This window comes from Hetaerina americana, unplaced genomic scaffold, assembly GCF_022747635.1.
Source record: "Hetaerina americana unplaced genomic scaffold, ioHetAmer1.1.p SCAF_82, whole genome shotgun sequence".
Classification (NCBI taxonomy): domain Eukaryota; kingdom Metazoa; phylum Arthropoda; class Insecta; order Odonata; family Calopterygidae; genus Hetaerina; species Hetaerina americana.
Window position 1 is genome coordinate 1122006 of NW_027287450.1, and position 24883 is coordinate 1146888.

The following is a 24883-nucleotide window of genomic DNA, read 5'->3' on the forward strand; positions in this document are numbered from 1 at the left end:
ATGCTGTTCAAAAGAAAGTGTACGTTGTGCGAGGATTCTTCCAAATTCGAATACATGGAAAGAATAGGGTCACAAAATATTTTCCAGATATCAGCTACAATGGGAGCCTTTGCAACGCAACAGCAACTGGGGCAAACCCTGTAATAAACATATAAATAAAAATCTTGAAGGTTGTACCATGAAGTTAATATGGAGCACTACTTACATTGTCCAATCCTCATTTCGAACTACCACAGTTCGACAGTGTTGTTTCATTTCTCTATTGGTAAATGCAACTTGCTGCTCATGAGAGGCAATTTTCATGATGTCATATAAAACATCACATGAAAAGATAGTTATTTAACGGTAACCCATAAGTTATTGGCATATTTTTTCGCGCCATGCTGACGCTAACATGTTTTCAGTAAAACAAGAACGCAGAGCCTTGCACCTGGCTATCCCTTCCCTTATCGACTGACACTGAACACCATTGGCCAATTCTCAATCCAATCTATCACCCAACCATTTCAAACCTTCCATAGGCATTCACAGTATGTGAACGTAATAAATTCTGGCTAAGCCAAGGCATCTTATTATTAAAAACGCTTACTATTGATCATTTTAATAGTTCATAGTTAATTTAACCTTCAAGGAAATAAACATTTTCAAAGACTTTTTAGCTCATTTTACTGACCAAATGAAAGGCAGAGTGACATTTTTCAATTCTCTACCGTACATATGATCAAAGATTTTTAAATAAATATAACATAGTACAAGAACGCATGTAGTTTAAGTTTTTCATCCATATTATAGGTGCATATAACCTAAGAAAACAGTAGGTTGGTATAAGTAACACGTTACGATGTCTTCAGAAGTTTTCGAGAAAATTGTTATTTTTTGTTTTGCTTGGATACTGTCTGGATTAAGCCTCGCGACAATTGTATTACGACTCTCCTACGACACTCTGTATTAATATTTTTCCCGAAACGGTATTTTCCATAAAATATTTGTTTGACATGTTTTAAACTTTTCCTAAAAGTCCGGAGAAATATGATTGATTTTATCTCTTTTGATACGCTCCTGGATGGCTCAAAGTCAGGTTGAAAGAAACATTAAATTGGAAAATAACTTTGTATGATTCCAAAAGATTGAGGTTGAGGCCACGGGATTAGTATAAAATAGGATTTGGGAGCGGGGAAGAATGGGAAACGCATAACAAGCAAAAAGTAGAGCAACACGGTTCTAGGCTGATGCACGCAATTTATCAATACAATGCTTCTATTTCCAATAAATTTGACGTATATGGTAAAATCCAAATTAATTTGTTTTATTTAGTATAACCAAAATGTATAACAATGTACTATATATCAAATATATGACACATTATACATTTAATATGTCATAATTTTGGCAACTGTAGGAGCTTAAAATCAATAAACAATGTGTACTCCGAAGTGAAAACGCGTTGACAATTGGACAAGTCTTACTTAATTTGCCTAATCTTCTAGATGATTTTAAATTTGGTTCTAGTCCTTATACGCAACATCAATCTCTATTAACCGCAAACAGCATTGGTGATGATACACAAGGATGGTGCTTTGAAAGTGCAAGTTGCGACTACGAAAACAGGTCTGAACTCGGTAATTTTAGTAGTTTCACATTAATGGAAGAAGATCGGAGTATTAAAAACCATTTTAGTTTGATGGAAATTCTAATTAAACTTAGTTGAGAGATATGTTTCGAATTCACTTGAAGTTAGAGAGAAGGATATTTTGAAATTCGCGGAAGTCATTCATGGTGGTTTTCAATTGATAAGCGTAATTTTTGCAATTGTCGTTATTCAAATGTCAATACAAGACGTCCTTACGATTAAGAAATTTACATTTTTTGGGGAAGTGGAAATGTGTGGAAAGATTGAAATGTGCGTGTGTCCTATCAACGTATGAAGGTGTAAAATCTGATATAATGATAGGAAGTCTGCTTGTAGTGACACTTAATAGTTCGAGAAGAATGCACGTCTTCAAGGTGAATGTCTAATTGTGTATTTATGTCTAGGTGTTCCGGACTACGATTGATATATGACAGTACACCGTCGTTCTTCTTAAATTAGGGTTGTTAATAATGATCATCCATCGATAATCTGTTCGAATGTTGGTCATTTATATTTCCTGATGATCTTAGAAATAGTGCATTGGAGCTGTTACAAATCGGTTGTTACTTTCAGTTAATTGGTTGTTGTTTACTTTATTGTCCAATTTTGTCCGCTAGTTTCGATTTGGCTATGAAAATTCAATGATGCATGACCCGTGTCTTAATTAAAATTGCCCGTTGGCGTCCGATGGAAATTGGCATGTTTTATTTTCTTCTGTGTTAACGTCTCTCAGTCTACCCATTTAATCGTCCAATCGCCGATTTTTAACCTCTGTTTAGTGTGGCAATAATCTGCGTCTGGATTAGAAATGAAGTGTTAAATATTGTGGCAATAACTTGAACAGACTAAAATATTTTAGTAATATGGATCATTGTGTTACTTTTAGAAATTTGGATAAGGGGAAAGGAAGTATGGAAACTTATCAAGATGAGGATGAACTTTTTGAAGAAGATGTTGTGTTTGACCATGCTGGTCTACTGGATAGTAATGCCAAAACCAAAACGGCGATAAGACGAATTTCAACAGGAAAATGCGCCCAATTCGCCAAAACTTTAGGACTCTGCGGTGCCTTTTTCGGTTTGGTAAGTAATTTTTGCTTTGCGTTAATTGTTCTGTAAAATAATTTCTAGGAGAGTTTGTAATTATAGATTTGAATCTACGTAAGTATCCTGAATATGAAAGTAATTGGCGGAAGGCATAGCAACGTGTCTTGGCCACTGCTCATTTTACTTATATCTGACATTAATAGCCACTTAGTAATACCATATAGTAAAGGACAAATTTGTTTGATACATTAAAGAAGTCGGGCTTGCCCTTGAAATATTGTCATTGCTGCGTAGTGACCATCATAAAAGCAGAGATATCTAAGATTTTGGTCTTGACGTCGAAATGCTTTGCTGTTGTTGTTCCTGATATTTCTTTCAATGTTAAATTCTTTCATTTTTCAAATTGGTGAACTTTATAGCCGACCGAATTAAGCTAAATAATTTATGGGATACCAGACCTTCCTGGGTAACCATAGAACAGGGAAAGTAACTGCCCTCGTCTATCCTGATGCCCATTCTGTCCAGTTGTATTTCACACAATGTTTTCTTAGAAATGAGGTGAGCCTAGCCCTCTCATATCAAACCAACTTTTAGGTTCTGTGAGCAGCCAGTTTGCAATTTTTCTGCGAAGCACACTTAAAAAGATGTTCTTTAAAAATTCTATTCCCTGATTCTTAAACTGTTATTAAACATTACCTTCCACTAAGTGATGGAAGTATAGATTTTGCTTAGACCTCTCGAGATGGTGCGGGGGCTAACGTACTGGCTTCCCACCCTGAGGGCGCGGGTTCAAATCCCGGCGGTGTTGAATATTTTTCAGAGGTATCTCGATCCCTACTTGAGGTGTTTTGTGGAGGGCACTTTGAGTGAGTACGGCGTCCGTCGGATGGGACGTTAAGCTGCGGACCCCTTGGCGCCTTTCGTAAAGAGTAGGCTAATGCCGACGCCGGGTTTCTCTCCACCCTTCATCCTTTCCTGTCCATCCCCTATGGCGCAAATGACCTTAGCTGTCGGTCGCCTCCCCTAAAAACTACTACTACTTCCCCATGTACTGATTTTGTTGCCTATTGCCAAAAAATATCATACTTTGTAATTAGCTACAGTCTAGTTTGAAACACATACCATTACAAGATCATAAATTCATCTTGATCAAAGTTCTACCAAGATAGGATAGTTGACCTTTTGATTCGGAGAGTCGCAGCCTTATAAAAATTGGACATAATTGAAGTGAGTGAAGATGGGACATGCTTAAAAGGGTTGCGTATTTCAATGGGTGGGATTTCATTTTTGTCCAGATGTTGAATACTGAAATTAAGAATTTGTAATTTACCATTTTCTATAAATATAAATAGGATAATATTTAATTCTGCTGTCACAATGCAATTTTTGAATAAAATTTCATACAGAATACAGAAATAAATACTTGTCAAGGCCAAGACATTCTGAGCACAGACATCCTGCTAAGTTCAAACATGATGGAAGGCTTACCACAGTAATATGATAAAATATTTTATTATGAAAGGACAATTTATCTCTCTCTCTTAGCAATTGTTTAGTTAAATATAAGAATTTAAAACAACCTCCTGTGCAACAATTAAGTCATCCAACATTCAGAAGGGACCACAAAATCTGGAATTTTTCGTATCATTCAATTGTATTTCTAAAGACTACAAAATTTTCTTTCCCAAGAAAACCTGTAATGGCATGCTATAGATGAAATATTGGTAAACATTTCATCTTCAGGACTATTTTTGAAAATATTTTTATCATTGTACTAATTTACCCTAGTTTAGCAGTCATGCTTCAATTTTGATGGAGAGTTATACTTTTACAATCAGCTGTTCACTTGTTACTCGTTACAAGATAGTGACTACTAGTTGATATCCTTCCTCCACTTGAACGTCTTTCAATGAGTAAGTGATTGTAAGTAATTTTGTTCCAGGTAAGAAAGAAAGAAGCCAAGTAAGTTGTGTTCTTTGAGGCTGACATATTTTAATTGAAATTGCAATTTTTATTCAAAACTATGTTAGATCTGTCTTGTATGAATGAGTTAGCCCCTTCATACCTTTTTATATAATCTGATATGCATATAAAAGCCACCAGCATAAATTAATTTACTTATAATTTCTAATGCAAGAACTGTTTTGAGTATTATTTAATGCAATGTTTTTGATAGACTTGCTCTCTTCATCCCTTAATTAATTCACCCGCCCTGTAATGTGGTGTAGCAAACATTATCACCTCCTCCATCCTCCCTCTCTTTTATCACATGAGAAAAAACCATGTCTTTTCACTCTCTAAATCCATAATCATGTACTTTGGTTGTCAGCCTCAAACTCCACATGAAATATAGGCCACATAAACAATTTTTTAAACTGCAGTTGAAAACAATTAGTTTCAAAGGACATCTGAGCAATAGCAGTTGAAATCAGCTGTGGTTTTAGAAACATTTTGGGTGCCATTCAAGAAAAGGATAATTCAATGAAAAATGTAAGGCAATGAGTGCATTCTTTTATTAGGAATAGGTCCAGGTGAATAATAATTACATTATTGTCACAATTAAAAACTGCGTCTCATCCTCACTACCATTGATCTTTGTAGCAAGTAACAGCAATGAAAAACAAACAGAAATGGGGAATATAGATAGAATAAATTTCAATAATGGTTTTTTTGTAGGTTTAAATCAAAACTCTTTGGATTACCAAATGATTATTGTAGAAAGAAAGAAAATGTTGAAGAATATTTTTCATAAAGACTTTTTTGGTATATTTGAGATACACATGGTGACTGTCAACTTTGGAATCGAGGAATTTTCATCCTCTGAAAAACTGTAATTTGTGGATCTTCCAAAACAGTATCAATGTTTGATGCATTTTACTGAAGATAGTTCCCCGGCTGTCATTTTGAGGTGCTTTCAAGAGATGTTACTAATTGTCACCCTAGTATATCTGTTCTTTTTTGCGTCCCTTGCCCCACTTGACCCTCATTGGAGGGATAACGCATTTAAAATGCACGAATTCAGGCAATGTTTAATGCTTTGCATAGAAATGTTGACCTTAATATTTTGCTCTAACATATTTATCATGTTAATTTTCACTGTGGTACCTACATTTATGTCTTTGTGATTTTTGCACTAGAGTATTTAATTTCTTTTCCTCAGCCATCTAGTTGTCAAGTAATGATTCTTGCAGGGAGTAAATTTTCAGGCTTCTAAAGTGGTCAATGAGAATGGTACTTTTTAATGCGACTTAAATGTTACCGACCTCACTGCTGCATTCTTTGGAGGTGTGCCGTTTTAGTGAAGCTGGACATGCTAATTTTTCCAAGAATTGACATCATTTTCCAGGAAATCAGTGCTCCATTAATGAAGGGTCCACTGTTCACAACTAGGATCAACAATATATTATGTTATGCACCTGAAATAACAATAATAATTCTGACAATGAGACTAAACTTTAAGACACTTGTAATTCCTGACATCGAAGCCAATAATTAAGAATCAAATTTTTAAAGCATTGGTCTATCTGCTTAAGCAAATTCCAAAGAAACTGCGGGAGATGCCGCAACAGTAACTTTTAACGGAGTCATCCGCTAATGTGCATTTCAATGCAACAGTTTCAGAGTGTAAAAATCATTCGCCTTGACTGGGATTCGAACCCAGTCAAGGCGAATGATTTTTACACTCTGAAACTGTTGCATTATCTGCTTAAGGTAGTTTTTTGTTGGAGCCTGGTACCACGCACGACTCTGCTCATAAGCTCTAACTAGAGCAAGCAAAAATCCTTAAAACCCATAATACATACTGCAATAACTGATTCTTTAGATGTGTATGCTTACTACCTCCCTTGATTCCATCCTAATTACTTATTCTGTTTTTCCCTCATACTCATTTTCCCCTCCATCACCATCTTCAGCCTCTCAGTATCTCCTGCATCCAATTGTGCTGCCTCCTTTGAATTTCTCCCAGCAGCTGTCTTTCTTGTATATGTGTGTGTGTGTGTGCCTAACTTCCTCTAATCTAAAGAAGTACATACCTGTCTAATTTGAAGTTTAAGTGGCAATTCCATTTTACATAAGGCCTCATAGCTGCCTGATATTCAGTTGTTAAAGAGAGAACATCAGTGATGTGTGATTGAGCAGTGAATGATCATTTCCGGTACAGACTTCAGAGAAGCCGAGTGCTCATGTTGATTTACTTCCCACTCAATTTTACCCCTTCTATTCCTCTAAATTCCTAATTTTATTGTCTTTATAGTACATAATATTTCCACAATCTGAGTGATCTTTTCATTGGAGAGAAGTTCAGTTGGACACATTTGTTATTTATTATTTTCCAATGTAATTTTCTTTACAATATACTGGCCACTTTCATCGTTGAGTTCATCGTAAGCAATCATTAGGATAGGAAATTGACTTGATAAAAATGACTTGAAACTGGGCACACGAAGCTGATTTACTCCTTTTTATGCCTTGACCCATTCCTTTTTATGGAAGAAAAATCACTCCCTGTTGCAAAGAGTGTAAATTAAGTTCTTACTTTTAGACCACCAACTGAGTGAGATGCATACCTAGTCACGCCTCAAAGACTTGGTATTGGGGGAAGCCAAAGACCTTATTATAAGAGACTTATATATGGTATTCGATCAATTTTTAGAATTGATGACCATAAATGGCCTCTGGCATCTTTCATAAGTACCAACACGCTATACTATTCCCTTATTAGTTTATAATATTATAAAGAAGTGTGTGATTTATCCTTTAAGTACACCTGAAATAGATTATAAATGGATTGCTTGTGGTGCAAAATGTCCTTGATATCGACACACTATTTTAAATACATTTCATCTGCTGCTGATGACTGACATCATTCATGTCAGTGAGGGCAGTAGGGTAATGAGAGATGAGGAGGACTTCAGGAAGTGACTGAAGGGAAGAAATCTCCTTTTAATGGTAGCTGCACTAGGGTCCAAGGGTAACTTTCCAGCCAATGGACAAAGGATTATTATTCTTAGTATTTAAGTAGAGCGACCAATACAGCAAATACTACCGAAGCACCACCACAAGAATCTAGTACATGTTGTTAGCATACGAAGCCAGTACTATAGCCACCTAGCAAATTACACACTTTCATCATAATCTATGGTCCTACATATGGCTAAGACCAGAAATGCCAGCCTTATTTCTGATAACTTGGCTGAAAAGGAGCCTATGGCTGTATTAATTCATGTACTTTTGTAACTAAGTTGTATCTTCTTTCCAGGGATTGTGCATGGCTATCCCAATGCCTGGAATTTTGGATCCAGCAGATCAATCGATGGCACCTCATACCAACATATACACAGCACGTGCATCTGGATACCTTGTCGGATCTTTCATAGGCAAGTATTTAATTTAGAATTGCTGAAAAATTTAATGTCTGCTAGGAAAAAAATAACTATACAATATTTGTAATCCTCTTTGTCATGGTGTTGTTAATTCATGGAGAAATGTGATGTGGTTGTGGATTTTGTGGCTTAAGAATCAGAAAGGTAGCGTGATACCTTCAAGCATTACAATTAATATACCAACACTGATGAGTGAAAATGCCCAGGCCATCTTCCAAGAGCACAAAGCCAGCCCCCAATACTTGTAGAGGAAACTTGAGACAGCTGTCATTAAGGGTGGGGGCCTCCAACTTGACATTCCTTAATTAGGGAGATGATGTGGGAGAAGCTGGTGATCAGGAAGGGAAGACATCTCTGCTATTTATCTCACAGTTTGAGCTTAAAACATGACATGTACACCCCCAAATTGCAGCTTTAGGTAGCGGTATCAGTAGCTGCAACTCTTGGGTTGAGAAGAAAAAATTATTTTTGTGATGAATGCTGGAAACTTTTCAATTCCTTTCAGTCTTCAATCCGACAAATATCAACAAAAAATGGAAAAAATATAATATTTTTGTATAAATTTTCTAATCACTTAACAGTAAATGAGTTATTCTTCATTTAAAGAAAATATTTTTCTGTGTGAATGCAAAAACAATTGATTGATTCATAACCAATTTTGATCTATGCACTGTTTCCTAGGATCGGATGTGGACTATTATCACAATTTAGTACTTATGAAGTATAACATTCTATTCAAAAGTATAAAAGAGAAAAGGTGGTTTAGGAAATGGAGCGTAGAAGCATTAATTGGATCGAAAAGCAAGTAGTATCATCAGGCGGTAGAGAAAATCATGAGCGAGGAAACAGAGCTGAGTACTATTGAGGAAAACTGGTGATAGAGATATCAAAAGCTGTGAAAGAAAATGTAGAAACTAGTAGTAGTAGTAGTTTTGAGGGGAGGCGACCGACAGCTAAGGTCATTTGCGCCATAGGGGATGGACAGGAAAGGATGAAGGGTGGAGAGAAACCCGGCGTCGGCATTAGCCTACTCTTTACGAAAGGCGCCAAGGGGTCCGCAGTTTAACGTCCCATCCGACGGACGGCATACTCACTCAAAGTGCCCTCCACAAAGTACCTCAAGTAGGGATCGAGATACCTCTGAAAAATATTCAACACCGCCGGGATTTGAACCCGCGCCCTCAGGGTGGGAAGCCAGTACGTTAGCCCCCGCACCATCTCGATCCCCGTATGTAGAAACTATTAATAGGAAAAGGACAAAGAATCCATGGATTGCAGGTGAGATGATTAGAAAAATAGATGAGAGAAGGAAATGGAAGAATAAAAGTACAGAGTGAGGCAGAAGGAAGTACGCAGCTTTAAATAATAAATTGAGACAAATAACACTGAGAGCAAAAGAAGTGTGTGGTGGAAGATGCAGTGCAAGGATATGGAAAGTTTGCAGGGAAAGGGTAAAATTGGTGCACTCTACAAGAAAATTAAAACTATCGGGAAGTATGAAGGGAAGATCTGTGTTAACAGCCTTGAGCTTAATCAGGTAAAATACTCGTGAACCAGAAAAATTCAAGAGGAATGGAAGGAATATATAGAAAAGAACTCTATGGTAAAAACATTAAGCCAGCAAGGTTAGGCATAAATAGAGTGAGAATATGACGTAAATGAGGATAGCTTAGGTCCACGTTTACTTGATACCAAAATAGAAAGGGCTTTAAGGGAAATGAAATCAAGTAGTTTTTAGGAGAGGCAACCAACAGCTGAAGTCCTTTGCATCATTAGAGATGGAAGGGAAAGGAGGAAGGTGGAGATAATTCCTGTATCGGCATAAGCCTACTCTTAGCAAAAGGTGCCTAGGGGCCTGAAGTTTAACATCCCATTCGACGGACGGCGTACTCACTAAAAGTGCTCTCTCCACAAAGCACCTCAAGTAGGGATTGGGATACCACTGAAAAATATCTGCCACCTCCAGGATTCAAACCCAGGTCCTCTCATTATTAAGCCAGTGCATTAGCCACCACACCATCCCAATCCCGAGCTGAAATGAAGTAAGGCCAGGTAGAAAGCATTCACATGAAACAGCTTAATGGTTTACGGAAAGGTGGGAGGAAGAGTTTTCATGGACTAATTCGTAACATTTATGAAAGTAGAATTTGGCTGAAAGATTTTGTCAGATGAATGTTAGTACCTAATCAAAAAATAACAAATGCTGGATCATGTAAGGATGACAGAACAGTAAGTTTGATTTCTCATGGAGTTTAAGTGGTTTTCATGATCATCAACAAAAGGATGTAGAACAGAGCCAATGAGTAGGTAGGGGATGACCAGTTTGGGTTCAGGAAGGGGAGAGGCACATATGATGCCACTGCAGTAATGAAGGCAGGAATAGAGAGGAAATAGGATACAGTTAGGATGTATATTCCTGTTTTGTAGATTTCAAAAAGGCATTAATAGAGTAATTTGAGAAAAAAATAATGAATTTGTTGCAGAAAATCGGAATAGATTGGAGGGATAAGAGACTGATCTACAACCTGTACATGTCTCAGGCTTCTCAGGTACGAGTAGGAGACAGAGAGTTCAGATGGGCCGTGTTTGGAAGAGAAGTATGGTAGGGTTATCCATTATCACTGGTGCTTTTCAGCATATATATGGAGGAAATGATTTGAGAAGCCTGGGAAGAACTGGAGATTGGAATGAAAGTCGGAGGGAAATTTGTAAAATCAGTTTGGTTTGCTGATGACCAACTTTGAGTTTGTCAGTCGGCCAAGGGGTTGCAAGCATTGCTAAGTGAATTGAAAATTAAGTGCAATAGATGAGAGTAACTGTAAATAAAACAAAGACTAAGCTAAACATTAAAATAAGAGGGCAAAAAGTAGAGCAGGTGGAACAGTTTACGTATCTCAGATGTCTTTTGGACCTAAATGGTCAAAGTAATAGCGATGTAAGAAGAAGAATTGCATTAAGCAAAGAAGCTTTCACAAGGAGAAGGGAATTGATGACAGGGATGTTGCATAAGGATGTTAAGAAAAGTCTCATTAAAGTAGTATTATTTAGGGGAGGCAACCGACAGCTGAGGTAATTTGTGACATAGGGGATGGACAGGAAAGGATGAAGGGTGGAGAGAAACCCGGTGTTGGCATTAGCCTACTCTTAACAAAAGGCGCCAAAGAGTCTGCAGCTTAACTTCCCATCCGACAGACGGCATACTCAGTCAAAGTGCCCCCACAAAGCACCTCGAGGAGGGATCGAGATTCCTCTGAAAAATATTCAACACTGCCGGGATTTGAACTTGGGCCCTCTGGGTGGGAAGCCAGTACGATAGCCACCTCACCATCTGGAACCCCCAGTCTCATTAAAATTTTGATTTGAAGAGAAGTTAGCTACGGTGCAGAAACATGGTTACTGAAGCAGGATGAAATACTACCTTGATCAAAAATTTCCCGGAATTTATTCAGAAAATTAAAAATACAAGTTTATTCATCTAAATCTATATTGTCCCCTTCAAAGTAATCCCCATCGACTGCAACACACTTATGCCAGCGCTTGATCCAATCCTCGAAACATTTTTTATATTCGGTTTTCGGTATGTCCATCAGTGCTTCCTGCGATTTTTCCATTACTTCCTCTCGGCTGCTAAAACGCGTTCCCCGTAATGGTTTTTTAACTCGATTGAACAGAAAGAAGTCACAGGGAGCCAAATCAGGTGAATTCGGTGGCTGTTGGATGGTATTTGTTGCATTTTTCGTCAAAAAATTACGAATAATGATAGCACTGTGCGACGGTGCGTTATCATGGTGCAAAATCCACGAGTTTTCTGCCCACATTTCTGGTCTCTTTCGGCGAATTGCTTCACGCAAACGTCTCATAACGCCCAAATAATACTCTTTGTTTACTGTCTGGCCTTCTGGCAAAAATTCATGATGCACTACACCGTTGTAATCCATGAAAACCGTCAGCATTGCCTTCTTTTTTGACTGAAAACGACGTGGTTTTTTTGGTCTCGGCTCATTTGGTGAACGCCATTCACTTGCCTGATGTCTGGATTGCGTGTCGTACTCATAAACCCACGTCTCGTCTCCAGTAATGATCCTTTTGATGAATGTGGGATCGGATTCAGCCTCGCAAATCATGTCTTTTGCGACGTCAACACGGTCTCTTTTTTGCATGAAATTGAGGTCTTTTGGCACCAACTTTGCTGCTACACGACGGAAACCCAAATCATTAACCACAATGTCTTGGGCGGATCCATAGGCAATGTTCAAGTCCTCCGCTATTTCTCTGATGGTTAATTTGTGGTTATTGACCAACATTTCTTTTACTTTATCAATTTTTTCACCGACTTTCGATGTCGATGGTCTGCCACTGCGTTCATCATCTTCGATTGACTCACGACCACTTCTGAACCGCTCGTGCCACTGGTAAACGACCGTTTTTTTTAGAGAATCGTTGCCGAAACACTTTTCCAACATTTCCAACGTCCGTGCGCCACTAAATCCGTTTTTTACGCAAAATTTAATACAAGTTCGTTGTTGCAAATTTAAATCCATTTCTGAAATTGTAAAAAATCGCCAACACACACAGAGATAGATGTACTCTTGGCTACGTAACTTTTGCAAATGTCAAGTTATGACACTAAGATTTAAAGGGAATATCAACAACAGATGTACCAATTTAACCAAAAAAACAGAACTCAAATCGGAACGATGGGAGCGCCACACGGTGGTTATTCCGGGAACTTTTTGATCAAGGTAGTAAGTAGATTTAGGAGGCTTTTAAAATGTAGGTGTGGAGATAGATGGAGAAGGTAAAATGGAGTGAAAGAAAAACAAATGAGTAATTATGGTGGGCAAGGGGAGGGTATTGCTGGGAGAAATCATAAGGAGGCAGGAAAAATTGATGAAAAGCATATTGATGGGCTGTGGGATGTTCAAGAGTAATGAAGATAAAGGGGAAAATATTAGGCAAATGAGGAAGGGGCAGGAATAGGATAGGGATGTTGGGCGGAATGAAGGCAGGAAGGAAATATGCAGAATTGAAGAGGGGCTTAATGCGGAATAGGATGTTGGGTTGGCTTGTTAAGAGACACAAGGGAATTGTCGCTGTCCCATTTGGTAGCTTATGTTCATCCAAAATGTACCTTAACCAGTAGATTACCTATAATAATAATACGAAAACAGAACAATTTTACCTATCTCCATAAACCAATATTGGGGAAATGAAACAGCAAAGATATTACACCAGGCAGGGAGCACTGTTTACATGTGCACACTCAAAATTGTTGAAATGTGATGAAATAATTGACTTTGTAATTCCACACACTTTATGTAAAAACACGACCCAGGTTTCGACGTTGAACGTCATCATCATCAGGTCAGGTCTGATGATGATGACGTTCAAAGTCGAAACCTGGGTCGTGTTTTTACATAAAGTGTGTGGAATTACAAAGTCAATTATTTCATCACATTTCAATATGTTATGCAAATTCCACAAAGTTACGCCTGAGACAAAAAATCTCAAAATTGTTGACTAACTTTCTTAGAACTTATAATTTTATTCAGGAAATTATTGAGATTTTAATAAAATTGAAAAAATAGCAAATACAGGCAACTTGATCATCTAATAATTAATGTCATTTATGATCTTGTATTTAGAATCTCACTCAAATCTCCCTTTAAATTAGTCCAAGCATGATAATGACAATATAGTTCCTTGGGTAAAGCCGGCTTTGGTGTAATAATATCATTAAAAAAGGACCTTTTTCATTTAAATATGGAACATTCTGATATTATAATTAAGAAGAATATATTTATGATAAAATCTATGAAAACAGCATTCCTGAGTTAAGAAAAAATCTGGATGAACCAGTCTGACTATTTCCTGCTTGCAATAGTCCTATTTTTAAAGGTATCATTAAGTGCCAATTAATAATGAATGCCAAATGATATGAACGTGCTTCATTACCTAGCTTAGAACAAGTAAAATTAGGAGAGTAATATATTTTCAAAATGTTCTTCTTATTATTAATGCCATAAGGAGCCAAAAGTTCATCATCATTAGTGGTCTTTTGCATTGAAGTTAAACCCTAAAAAAATCACCGCTTTGGTCACTTGTAAAGTAGGTCTGCCAGTATTGACGCAGTTTCAGGGTTGCTGCAGACCAAGAAACCCTTGAAAATCTCGATAAGACATTGAATATGGATATTTAGCTTGGAAATGATACGAGTTCCAAATTTACTTTGTGGAAGTGATCCATAATTCCAAACAATGCACTTTGTGTTTCCACATAAATTATAAATTTTTAAACTACCTAGGTTTTATCGAGTAGAATCATTATTAGGTCAAACTTGTTGGTGCTATGACATCAACGAGTGATGATGCTGCATGTAAAACATAGGTTGTCTTAAAATATATGATTTTTGTGAAAATACAAAGTGTATTTTTTAGATATAGCTTGGAAATCATCGTTCTTAGTTAAATTTCTGGTGGAGTGTCTCTAAAATGCAAGTAGTTACATTCCAGGCGTACCTCTGGCTCTAAATTATGGGATTTGAATACCTTGCCTTTAAATGACATTACTGGAAATAGTTTTATTGTGTATTTTGACCCTCTGCTTCTTTCCTAAGAGTGGGAATTTAATCTACTGGTACTAGGTATCCTGTTTTGAAACAAATCATCTCAAAGTGGAAGAATGTACAAGGAAGGAGTTAGAAATCATGGTGAAGAAGTATGATGAAATTCTGATAGGGGTTATCACATATTCTAGACAAGCTTTCTGGCTCCTATTGTTATTGATTTGAAGCTTTAATGAAGAAGGTATATTATTACTTCTTTAATGAAGAATGTATATTTATATAATTATAACCTTTTATCAGTTTCCATTCCATTCAATGTTTATGCAATAAGTTTGCATTGAAGAAACAGAGACATTAGGGTAAATGTGTGCATGATTGCAGATAAATAGTCTCAAATTCAAGAATTTGGCCAGGGGAAAAATAATTCACCAGGACTGGGTTCAATCCTTGTTCCTGTGATTCCCAGCTTTGTTTTTTGACAGTTAAATTGCTGGCTGAGGCCTAAACCTGGCCAAAAGTCAGGCGGCTGTTGAGGGATACTGGTTCAAATGCTGGTCAAGGTTTGATTTTTTTACTTGGAGATTCTTGTGCTTGTGTGTGCATCAATGGATGACTTTTTTCAAACTTACTGCTCTGATATTCCTGCAGTTTCATTGCATTTGAAGGTTCATTCTCTCTACCATCTGTGTAGACATGTACTGATGTAATTTGATGGGCCTCAAAGGTTTTTAAAAGCTAGTTAGAAGTCATCAACAACTAAGCTCTCGGAATAACACAGACTACTTGAAGGCTCTGGTAATTGAGGATACTAGTAGACAGGTGTGGTGACCTGCCATTTTTTATTTTGCTGTAACAAGTACCATTATTTGTAAACCCCTTCCTAGATATTTGGATGCTAGATTGTGTATAAAGTTTGTATCTACATCATTGTGTTACAATTTAAATCTAGTAATTTTAAGCTAATTATTTTGCTTCTTCTTTTAGGTGGGGTTTTGTTTGACCGCTTCAATCGTCTCTTTCTTCTTTTTATCAGCCTTTTGCTCACATCATTATTTATTATCATCACACCTTGGTGTAAAATCTTATGGCTACTGAAAGCCATTATGGTTATACTTGGAATTCTAATGGGCTTCCTTGACACTGGTTTGTATTATTTGTAAACATAATAATTTCTCAATTTAACTTCCATCTCATTTCTTAAAAACAAATTTGAATTCATGAATTTTCCATTTAAATAGCTCTGAAGTATATGGATAAAGTTTTTAATTAATTTATTTATTCCTGATTTCAGGATGCAATGTACTGTGTTTAGACCTCTGGGGTAGAAACAGTGGTCCCTTCATGCAAGCTCTGCATTTCAGCTTTGGCCTTGGAGTGTTCATTGCTCCAATGTTATCCACCCCATTCTTGGAAGTAATACAATTCAATGTGTCATCGGAGGTGAACAGTTCCTTTCCTCAAAATATCCACATATCAGATTCTCAAACAGAAAAGTTATTGGAAAGGGTATTTGATTCTAGTCATTTGAAAGATCACATTTTTAGAGTTAGGAGGGATGAAATTCATGCCAATGTTTCCTTCACATTAAACGATACTGATTCTGGAGAGGTGTGGCCTACCAGCTACAGTGCAGCAGATGTAAGTTTTGTTTCCCCTACTGTAGAAACATACAGGACATCATCACCTTCTACCATGAGTAAAACACATTTAAATCAGTCAGAACTTGGATACTCCTCTGAAAATGACTCGATAGTTACAAGTGTTGATTATTTGGCGAGTGAAATAGATGTTTCACCTGAATATATTAATAGCACCCAGGCACCAAGTTTACACACAACCCCTAGAATTCCCAAACCGAAACCATCTTTCACTGATGCGGGAAAACTTGATCAGACAAAGGACTGGGATAGGATAAGAGTTGGAAAGCCTCCACCAGAATTAGTTGCACCTCCCTCAGTTACTGTGAAATCCATTTTACAAATACCATCTAGTTTCACTGAGTCAACATCACCTCCATCTACCACTATGAATGCATCAGTTGTAATGCCTTCTAGTTATTCTACGATATCCAGTAGTGGTGCAACTGAAGGTCCAAATGTAACTGATCCCAACTCTTCTCTCACAGAAACTGCAAAGACATCAGGACAAAAAATTAGTTCAGGTGAAAAAGAGAGCGGTGAAATTGGTGGTGTCAGTGGTGAGATAGGTGAAATTGCTCAAAATGGGAAAAATGACACTAAAATTTTCTCCCAGATCATAGTACATCCTGGAAAGGAGAATAGTAGGACTAGCCTTCAAAAATCAACAAAAGAAGACTTAAAAATGACACCTGTGCTAAAATCTTCACACTCGACCATCACAAGTACACAAAAACCAAATGTCAGTCAAGAAAATGTATCATCATTGGTGGAGAGCACAAGCACAGTAGTTCCCATTGCATCAGTGTCCACTTATTGGAGTGAGTCCGATTTGCAGGTGGAAGGGACACCAATGGACAAAAGTAAGGGAGATTTTGTGGATGTCAGTAAACCCAAGTCGCATGATTATGTCATTCAGTCTCCTCTCCAGAGTGCCTATAAAGCTTTGAACATTAGTGGTGAGAAAGGTAATAAGGCTAGAAATAGTGAGTTTTACAGAAACACATTAGAACAGAAAACAGAAAGAATAGCATCTCTGAATGCTGTCTCCAATTCACCCTCAAATGTTGTTCATATTACTGTGCATGAGTTAGGCAAGCTTTTCCAAGATGATGATAGTAAATCAAACAATCATGAAAACATCTCATCCACCAACTATAGAACTAATATCAACAATGAAAGTCAAGCAACTTTTTCTAAATTGTATACATCTGAAATACCACAGAGGCATGAGCATCATTTCAAACCAGGGACATATGACAATGATACAGAAGACATAAGTACTTTGTTTGATGTGCTTGCTAACCGCATTGAAAAATATGGCTTCAACAAAATCCAATTTACATATCTTATTGTTGGCATGTTTGTGTTCTCCATTTCACTTGTTTTCCTTGGATTTTTATGCCACAATCCTAGAGACCCAAAATCCAAACAGGAAGATGGAGTGGAGCGGTACAAAATTTCCCGTAAGTTTTTATGGGGGTCTCTTGTCTCGTGCATGTCTTTGTTCTTATTTTTTAATATTGGTATGGAGGTCACTTTTGGGCGCTATTTACTCTCCTTTGTCATGCACAGTGATCTTAACTTATCTAGATCTACTGGGAATTGTGTGACTGCTTTGTTTTGGGGTTCATTTGCTGCAATGAGGTTTGCATCAATTTTTTGTGCAAGTGGGTTTAGTCCTACCTCAATGTTAATTTTTAATTTTGTCATGTGCTCACTTGGCAGTATTATCCTTTCGACCCTATCCAATGAAGTAGAAACAGCACTTTGGTTGGGTACATCCTTCCTTGGGATAGGATTGGCATCCATGTTTCCTACGGGTATATTGTGGGTAGAAAGGTACATTCACGTGTCCAACAAAGTTGCGGCTCTGTTTGTTATGGGGGTAGCATTGGGAGAGATTATTTTCCCACTCGTAGTTCAGTATTTAATGCAAAGTAATCAGCTAATGCTGATGCATGCGGCAGCAGTAACAAATGCATTGTGTATTTGTACTTTCATAGTCTTGTGGTGTCTGGTAGCTCACCATGGAGAAAAGTATGTATCTGTGGGAAATGTTGGGTATCAACTAGCCAGTCAACATGATGAAGAGGAAGACATGGTGGAGTGGTCCCCTTCGAGTAGTTCTACTGGGATGAGGAATCATGGCTCACCCAATGAACTTGGCTTGCTTTTAAACGGCCATCCCACTTATGGACATTAACTTCAATTGTATTTGGGTACCTAATATGTCCATTCATGGATCTATTTCTGACTGCTGATACACAAAAGAAATATTGCCTGAAAGTGCATCTGTAATTCAAATTTGTGGTCTTTCATTAGTTACCAAAAAGTTATGGAATCAATTGTGATAAGATTTGTAAATTATTTGATTTTATTTTTGATAGGTGCCACTGTTTTCTTGAAATGTATGGTTATGTTCCTCTTATTGGTTCAATGGATATTCAGTTTTTTAAGGAACAGATTAGACTTTTAAACTAAAGGAATAAGAAAGAGGATGTCTAAATTTCCAGGAACATGTACACTTATGAGAAAAAAATCAAGGAAATAGACCCTCGCGAGATCAACATCTGTTCTGCATAAATGGCTGTGTGAGTTGTCTCTGAGCAAGAGATCTGTGCTGTTGGGGGATCCCCCCCCCCAGCCCCCTGCCCATGCCCCCAGCACTTAATTGAGCACCTCCTGGGAGCTACATGCCAACTTTTGGATTTGCCAAGTTTTGATTGTTCCCCATTGACTTTATTGGTAATGATGTTCGATTAAGGGGATAAATGTGTTTTGGAGGAGATGGTAGCAATGCACTTTCGTTTTCCCTTTTATTTCTCTTTCCAATTCTCATTGTAAAAGTCTTGAAAATATTCTTGTGATGCTCTTCTCACTTAAAAAGTATGAGAAAATGTATCAGAAGCTATACTTTGTTCATTTTTTTGTTTTTTTATTAATTTGAATTATGGTAAATTTAGAATATCATATACAGTAAGAATATGATTCAATGCAGTGAATTTCCATCTATTATTTGAACCCTATTTTTAGTGTGAGGTCAGTGTAACTTAATACTGCAATCATCTCATTGCCAGTCTTATTTCAGCTACTTCATTGAGTGATGTAGTAATATTTTTTAACAAGGATTGTTATATGCTAGAATATTGTTTTTCTTTATCTCTGATGCAAATGTGCATTTTTGGAAGTATTTTGTATAAAAAATTGCATATTGTATATGGAAAATTACTGTATTTCAATACACTTTTTTTATTTTACTGCATTGTTTAAAGAACTAACAGCTTACCCGCTAATTTATGTTGAAGAGTCTAAAGTTGTGTGAAATTTCATTGCATTCTATAATTGTAGCCTAGGAATATTTGAAATTGCAATTTCCAATTTGCAGAATTTTAACATGTAAGACTTCGGTGATATTGGATGCATTTCTAGACAGAAATGTACCCATATGGCTTCTGATCCTGCAGTGTACTGGCTAAATCCCTATCCTACCACATTCCTTCTATATGCTTCTGATAAGTTGTGTCCAATTGAAATGCAGAAGCTCACAAGTACTCTCAAGTTGTGGAAACCAGCTATCACTCCCATTCCATGGGAGATAATTGTTATATATCTGAGAATCACTCTGGAGAGAGACTATATGTGGTTAACATAATGTTGCAGTAAGAGACTGGCAGGCAATTCCTCAAGTAAGTCTCTGGTGGAAATGCATCTTAATGCAGATTCAATGTCATTTGGAAATAATATTCCAGTAAATGAAGTCATATGAGCTGGGAAAAAAAATTCTTTTTTATTAGTGGGGTATAATTTTGAGGTCCATTGCATAAAGATTTTATTTCAACATTATGCCAAAAATTATCAAGCCAATCACCTTTTTTCCGATGAATGGCCCACAGTAGCAGTTTTTGTGCAAACATGGTAAGATATGATTGCCATGCTATATTTATTCATTTAAAATTGCTATGCCAAAGAAGTAATTTCAGTGTACTCTCAAATATTCAAATGAATGTAAAATATCCTGGCTTATAACTTGCCGTGTGACATATGTTGATATTACTCATTATAATTTTTGTGTGGTCTTGCATATTTGTCATATGTTGTTATTTAATATTTAGTTCTTCGAGTCAACTTGGATAATACAGGTTTTGTCATAATTATAAACTTGCTCTTTAATTTTTATAGATTTTTAAACATCATGGTTTTTATTTGCATGTAAAGTATCTCTACATGTAAACCATTTCTGATTATTACTTAATAATGTATGTTATGCATATGAACCTAATTTTTTTCAATTTGGAAACCAGTTCCAAGGAAACATGATTGGCTTTTATGCATATTTTTGGTGCCCACCTTTTTCTAGTTCCAAAATACTTGCATAGATTTTAAATCTTTCATTGGAAGTTAGGGCATCCTGAGTAAATGAGCCCTGTTTAATCAAGAGTGTACTGCTCTAGGTATTTGGGCAGCTAACACATATCTGTTAATTATTGTATTGTAATGTGCTTTCATACTTTTAAGTATTTTTGGAATTGATATCAGAACCAAGAAATGAAATATGGTATATTTTCTGCTAGATATTTAAATATATTTTCACTTTCATAACATTTTAGTATCTTAAGGAGGTGAAGTTGATCAGTTGCTTCATGTTGTGAAATTGAGCATGTGTCTCTAGTTAAAAAAGTAATCATTTTGTGGTACAGTGGACCCTGGAATGCTTCAATGTGTTGACTGAAATAATGGTATTATTAAAAAGATATTGAAAGATTATATTACTTGATTTTATAAATTGGCATTTTAGGTTATTTCTTGAACAACTCCTAAAAAGTAGTTCAGCAGTTATTTTATGTAGGAATTCTAAGAATAGACTATAGTCTGACATGCCCAAGTGATGTGAATGACTGTGAACGTGAGCTTAGGTCATTTCTTTTTGATTTTTTAATTTTGTTTTAATTTATGTTCATTCCTGCGTGAGATCAATGGGTCCCTGGCATAGAAGACATCCTAGCAAACCGTGAATGTGTTATGAATGCGATTCTAGAGAGTGACTGTTAGCGCACCTTAGTGATCGAGTGGTTGTCTGTTTCCTTTATTGATTTTTGAATTGTTTGTGAATGATTGTGGTACACAAGGGTCTCTGTTTCCCAAACTCACCCAAGTGACCGGGTGTGTTTTTTCCATTTCCCTCTGACTTGTTGCTATTGTGTCGCCTAACAAACCCAGGGCAAATCAACTTTACGATCTTGACTTTTTCGTTTTCCATTGTTTCACAAGCATTGGTACGTTCTTTTTACATTTAGTTTTTAGCATGATTTCATTTTCACATTCAGTGCATATTCATTTTTGAAATTGTACATTCAATCAAGTTATAATTGTTTTCTTATGAAATAAGCATCATATTCTTTGGAAATCGTTCTTTTATCTGTATAGTGAATCCCCTTATTCTCCATTTCTTTCTTTTTTTCATTTATCAGTCTGCGGAATTTAATCCAGGAATTGAAAATTGAGTCAGGCCAAAGTCTTGGGTGGCATATAAATAATGTTTAAGCTCCATATTGCTACTAAGTAATGTGAGTGAAAAGCATGCCAGTAACAGTTGTTTATAAAAATAAGTAGGCTGTTGTGAGATTACTTAGTTCTTCCGAATAAGTGACTTATATATCACCTGCAAGATTTCTCCTACATTCTTAATTCTGAAAGTTAGATTCCTCCTCCAGGAGAGAGATAAGATATTACACGAAGTCATTCCTTTGTTGTGATAACTGAATGAATTTATTATTTCAAATAAATGACTCTGCAGGGATCGATATTTATTCTTATGAAATACTGGTATGTAAATTATGTTTTATCTGACATTGGTAACATGCCATTATGGTGTTTCAAAATGTGATAGTATTCATTTTTATTTGTCTTAGTTGCTTTCAACAGCTCAGGTGAATTTTGTTCCAAAAATTGCCTTCATGTAAATATCTATCTACCAACATCTTCCTCTGCAGGTATAACATAAGGTTTAAACAGCAAGTTACCTTTGTACCAGGCTAATTACTTACAGTTCGTTACAAACTTAAATGAATATCAGTCCTAATAAAGCTAAAAAATAAAATTGTAAGTTCCATCTCGCCAAAATTAACTCCATTGTATAATAAAAACTCATTTTTAAACTAAAATTGTGAATTGATTAAAACTTTATCAACATACAGTTAGTTTAAAAAAATAGCTTGCAAATTGGAATGTATGATCCAGTATTATACATTTTTTCCCAAAATAATGGGTCAAGTGGGAGATCTTTGAAGATCTAATTAGTGTTAGAGATGCTTCTATGTTAATAAAAAAATTTTGCCTCTTATTAAAACAGACAGATCAATTTTTAATCGGCTATTAAATGAAATTAGCAGCTGCACTGTCTTAAAATGATAAAATTAATTTTACTTTAGAAAAAACCAAACGGTTTATGATATAATGAATGTGATGATATCTTTTGGTTTATAGTCAATACCACTTATGTATATTAATTCCTGAATCTAATGTCTTCATTTTGTTATATTCTGATGGGCTTCGGAGGCCATCTCAAAATATCGTTCATTCCAATGAAATTAAAAATAGATTTTCTCCCGCATCCCCCAAAAGTTAAGGCATTGACACAATGACATTGGAAATTCCTACTAATGTAATGATTATGCCATTTTAGTTTTATTTATGCTCTCGTAATTTTTTGTAAAATTTTATCTTCCATAACTTACTAAAGATGCTTTTATTGAATAATAGTGGTTTATTATGGCTTTAAGGTTTTTTATAGCCTGACCTTACCAATTATTTGTTCATAACCTGAGTTGTATTAATATTTTGGGTGGTAATTGGTGCTTAAAATAATTTTTTTCATATTGTATACAATCAGAAAGCAACAAGGGTCCGCTGTATCATTGTGCCAAGGCTGCATAAATACTGTATATTTTGTCACATGCTTCTACATTATTAATGTAAGATATGTACTATTTGATTTTTGTAATATTTTATCTTTTGGTATTGTGGTTCTGATATTGCATTTTGTATTACAAAACATTAACATTTGGCCATTGTTACTTCTAATGTGTATTTCTGCAATTTTGTTGCTTCGCATAAAAGGACAGTGTTTCACAGGACTGAGAATAAACATTTTATTTATTGCAGTATTTAAATATTTCTCATTTTTTCCTACCTATATTGTATCTATAAATGAAAGGATACTACTGCAAATTGAATCCTTTTTGCAGTGGAAACCTAATTTTTTGATGGATATATTAGTATTTTGAAAATAGTAGTTTATAAGAGGAAAAATGGTGCAAATTGTGTTTTACCCTTTTCAGCCAGTTTGTACTTCATTGCCTTTGGATTAAATGTGGTTTACTGAGTTATTGTATATTATCTTTCTTTCACTGACTTATTATTACTTGTATTGACTGCAACTCTTGAAATCCCATAGGTCATTATTTCTCATTCTTCTAATATATTTGAAGGAAGTGTTATATTATCATAAAGAGAAATCTCATATTTTTAGTGAGAATCTAAAAAATTCATTTCAGAAACTTCTTTTGCTAATCCATGTTGAAGTTGTTCTGGAAAGAAGCCAAATGATACTTAATAGAAAAGTCTTTATAGTGCACTGAGATGAAATGATTTGGTATTGTCTTCTCAAAGGATTAAGCTTGCCCTGTTACTGGGAAGGGACAAATGCTATTTTTGTGCATTTTCTTCTGTAATTTGTGTTAACTAATGTCATCTCACTCCCCTGTTTTTTTTATTATTCACATTCTTGAGACTTTCATAAAATATATGTAGGGATGTGGTAGTCCAGGGGAAGAGCGTTGGACCACGGGCCAGAGGGCCCAGGGTACTCTCAGCTTCACCCGAGCCTTATCATTTTATGGGTATCAGAACCCTGGGAAACCATATTTGGCACAAGGAAAGGATCTGCCCCCCCACCCTGATGTGTTAATTTCACACTCTGTTTGGCTTAGTATTTTGTAAACTCTACAGACGCCTAAAAAACAAACAGGGTTAAATTATGGTTTTATATATGTACATATATATATATATATACTACCTTGATCAAAAAGTTCCCGGAATAACCACCGTGTGGCGCTCCCATCGTTCCGATTTGAGTTCTGTTTTTTTTGTTAAATTGGTACATCTGTTGTTGATATTCCCTTTAAATCTTAGTGTCATAACTTGACATTTGCAAAAGTTACGGTCGGTTTTCGGTATGTCCATCAGTGCTTCCTGCGATTTTTCCATTACTTCCTCTCGGCTGCTAAAACGCGTTCCCCGTAATGGTTTTTTAACTCGATTGAACAGAAAGAAGTCACAGGGAGCCAAATCAGGTGAATTCGGTGGCTGTTGGATGGTATTTGTTGCATTTTTCGTCAAAAAATTACGAATAATGATAGCACTGTGCGACGGTGCGTTATCATGGTGCAAAATCCACGACTTTTCTGCCCACATTTCTGGTCTCTTTCGGCGAATTGCTTCACGCAAACGTCTCATAACGCCCAAATAATACTCTTTGTTTACTGTCTGGCCTTCTGGCAAAAATTCATGATGCACTACACCGTTGTAATCCATGAAAACCGTCAGCATTGCCTTCTTTT

At 36.2% G+C, this 24883-nt stretch overlaps 1 protein-coding gene across 1 annotated transcript; it reads left to right on the plus strand.

Annotated features, from left to right (window-relative positions):
* The first annotated feature begins 1831 nt into the window (after positions 1-1831).
* On the plus strand, positions 1832-23428 carry LOC139698325 (uncharacterized). Its single transcript, XM_071597226.1, has 5 exons — positions 1832-2004; positions 2517-2712; positions 7937-8054; positions 15610-15768; positions 15917-23428. Exons 2-5 carry the CDS (start codon positions 2542-2544, stop codon positions 18466-18468), a joined length of 3000 nt encoding a protein of 999 aa, XP_071453327.1. The 5' UTR covers positions 1832-2004; positions 2517-2541; the 3' UTR covers positions 18469-23428.
* The last annotated feature ends 1455 nt before the right edge of the window (positions 23429-24883 follow it).

Bases quoted from the DNA above. Each gene is read 5' to 3' on its own strand.
- LOC139698325 (XM_071597226.1), top strand. From the start codon at position 2,542: ATGGAAACTTATCAAGATGAGGATGAACTTTTTGAAGAAGATGTTGTG. The intron at 2,713-7,936 runs GTAAGTAATTTT...TCTTCTTTCCAG, and splicing joins GCGGTGCCTTTTTCGGTTTG to GGATTGTGCATGGCTATCCC. The intron at 15,769-15,916 runs GTTTGTATTATT...TCCTGATTTCAG, and splicing joins AATGGGCTTCCTTGACACTG to GATGCAATGTACTGTGTTTA.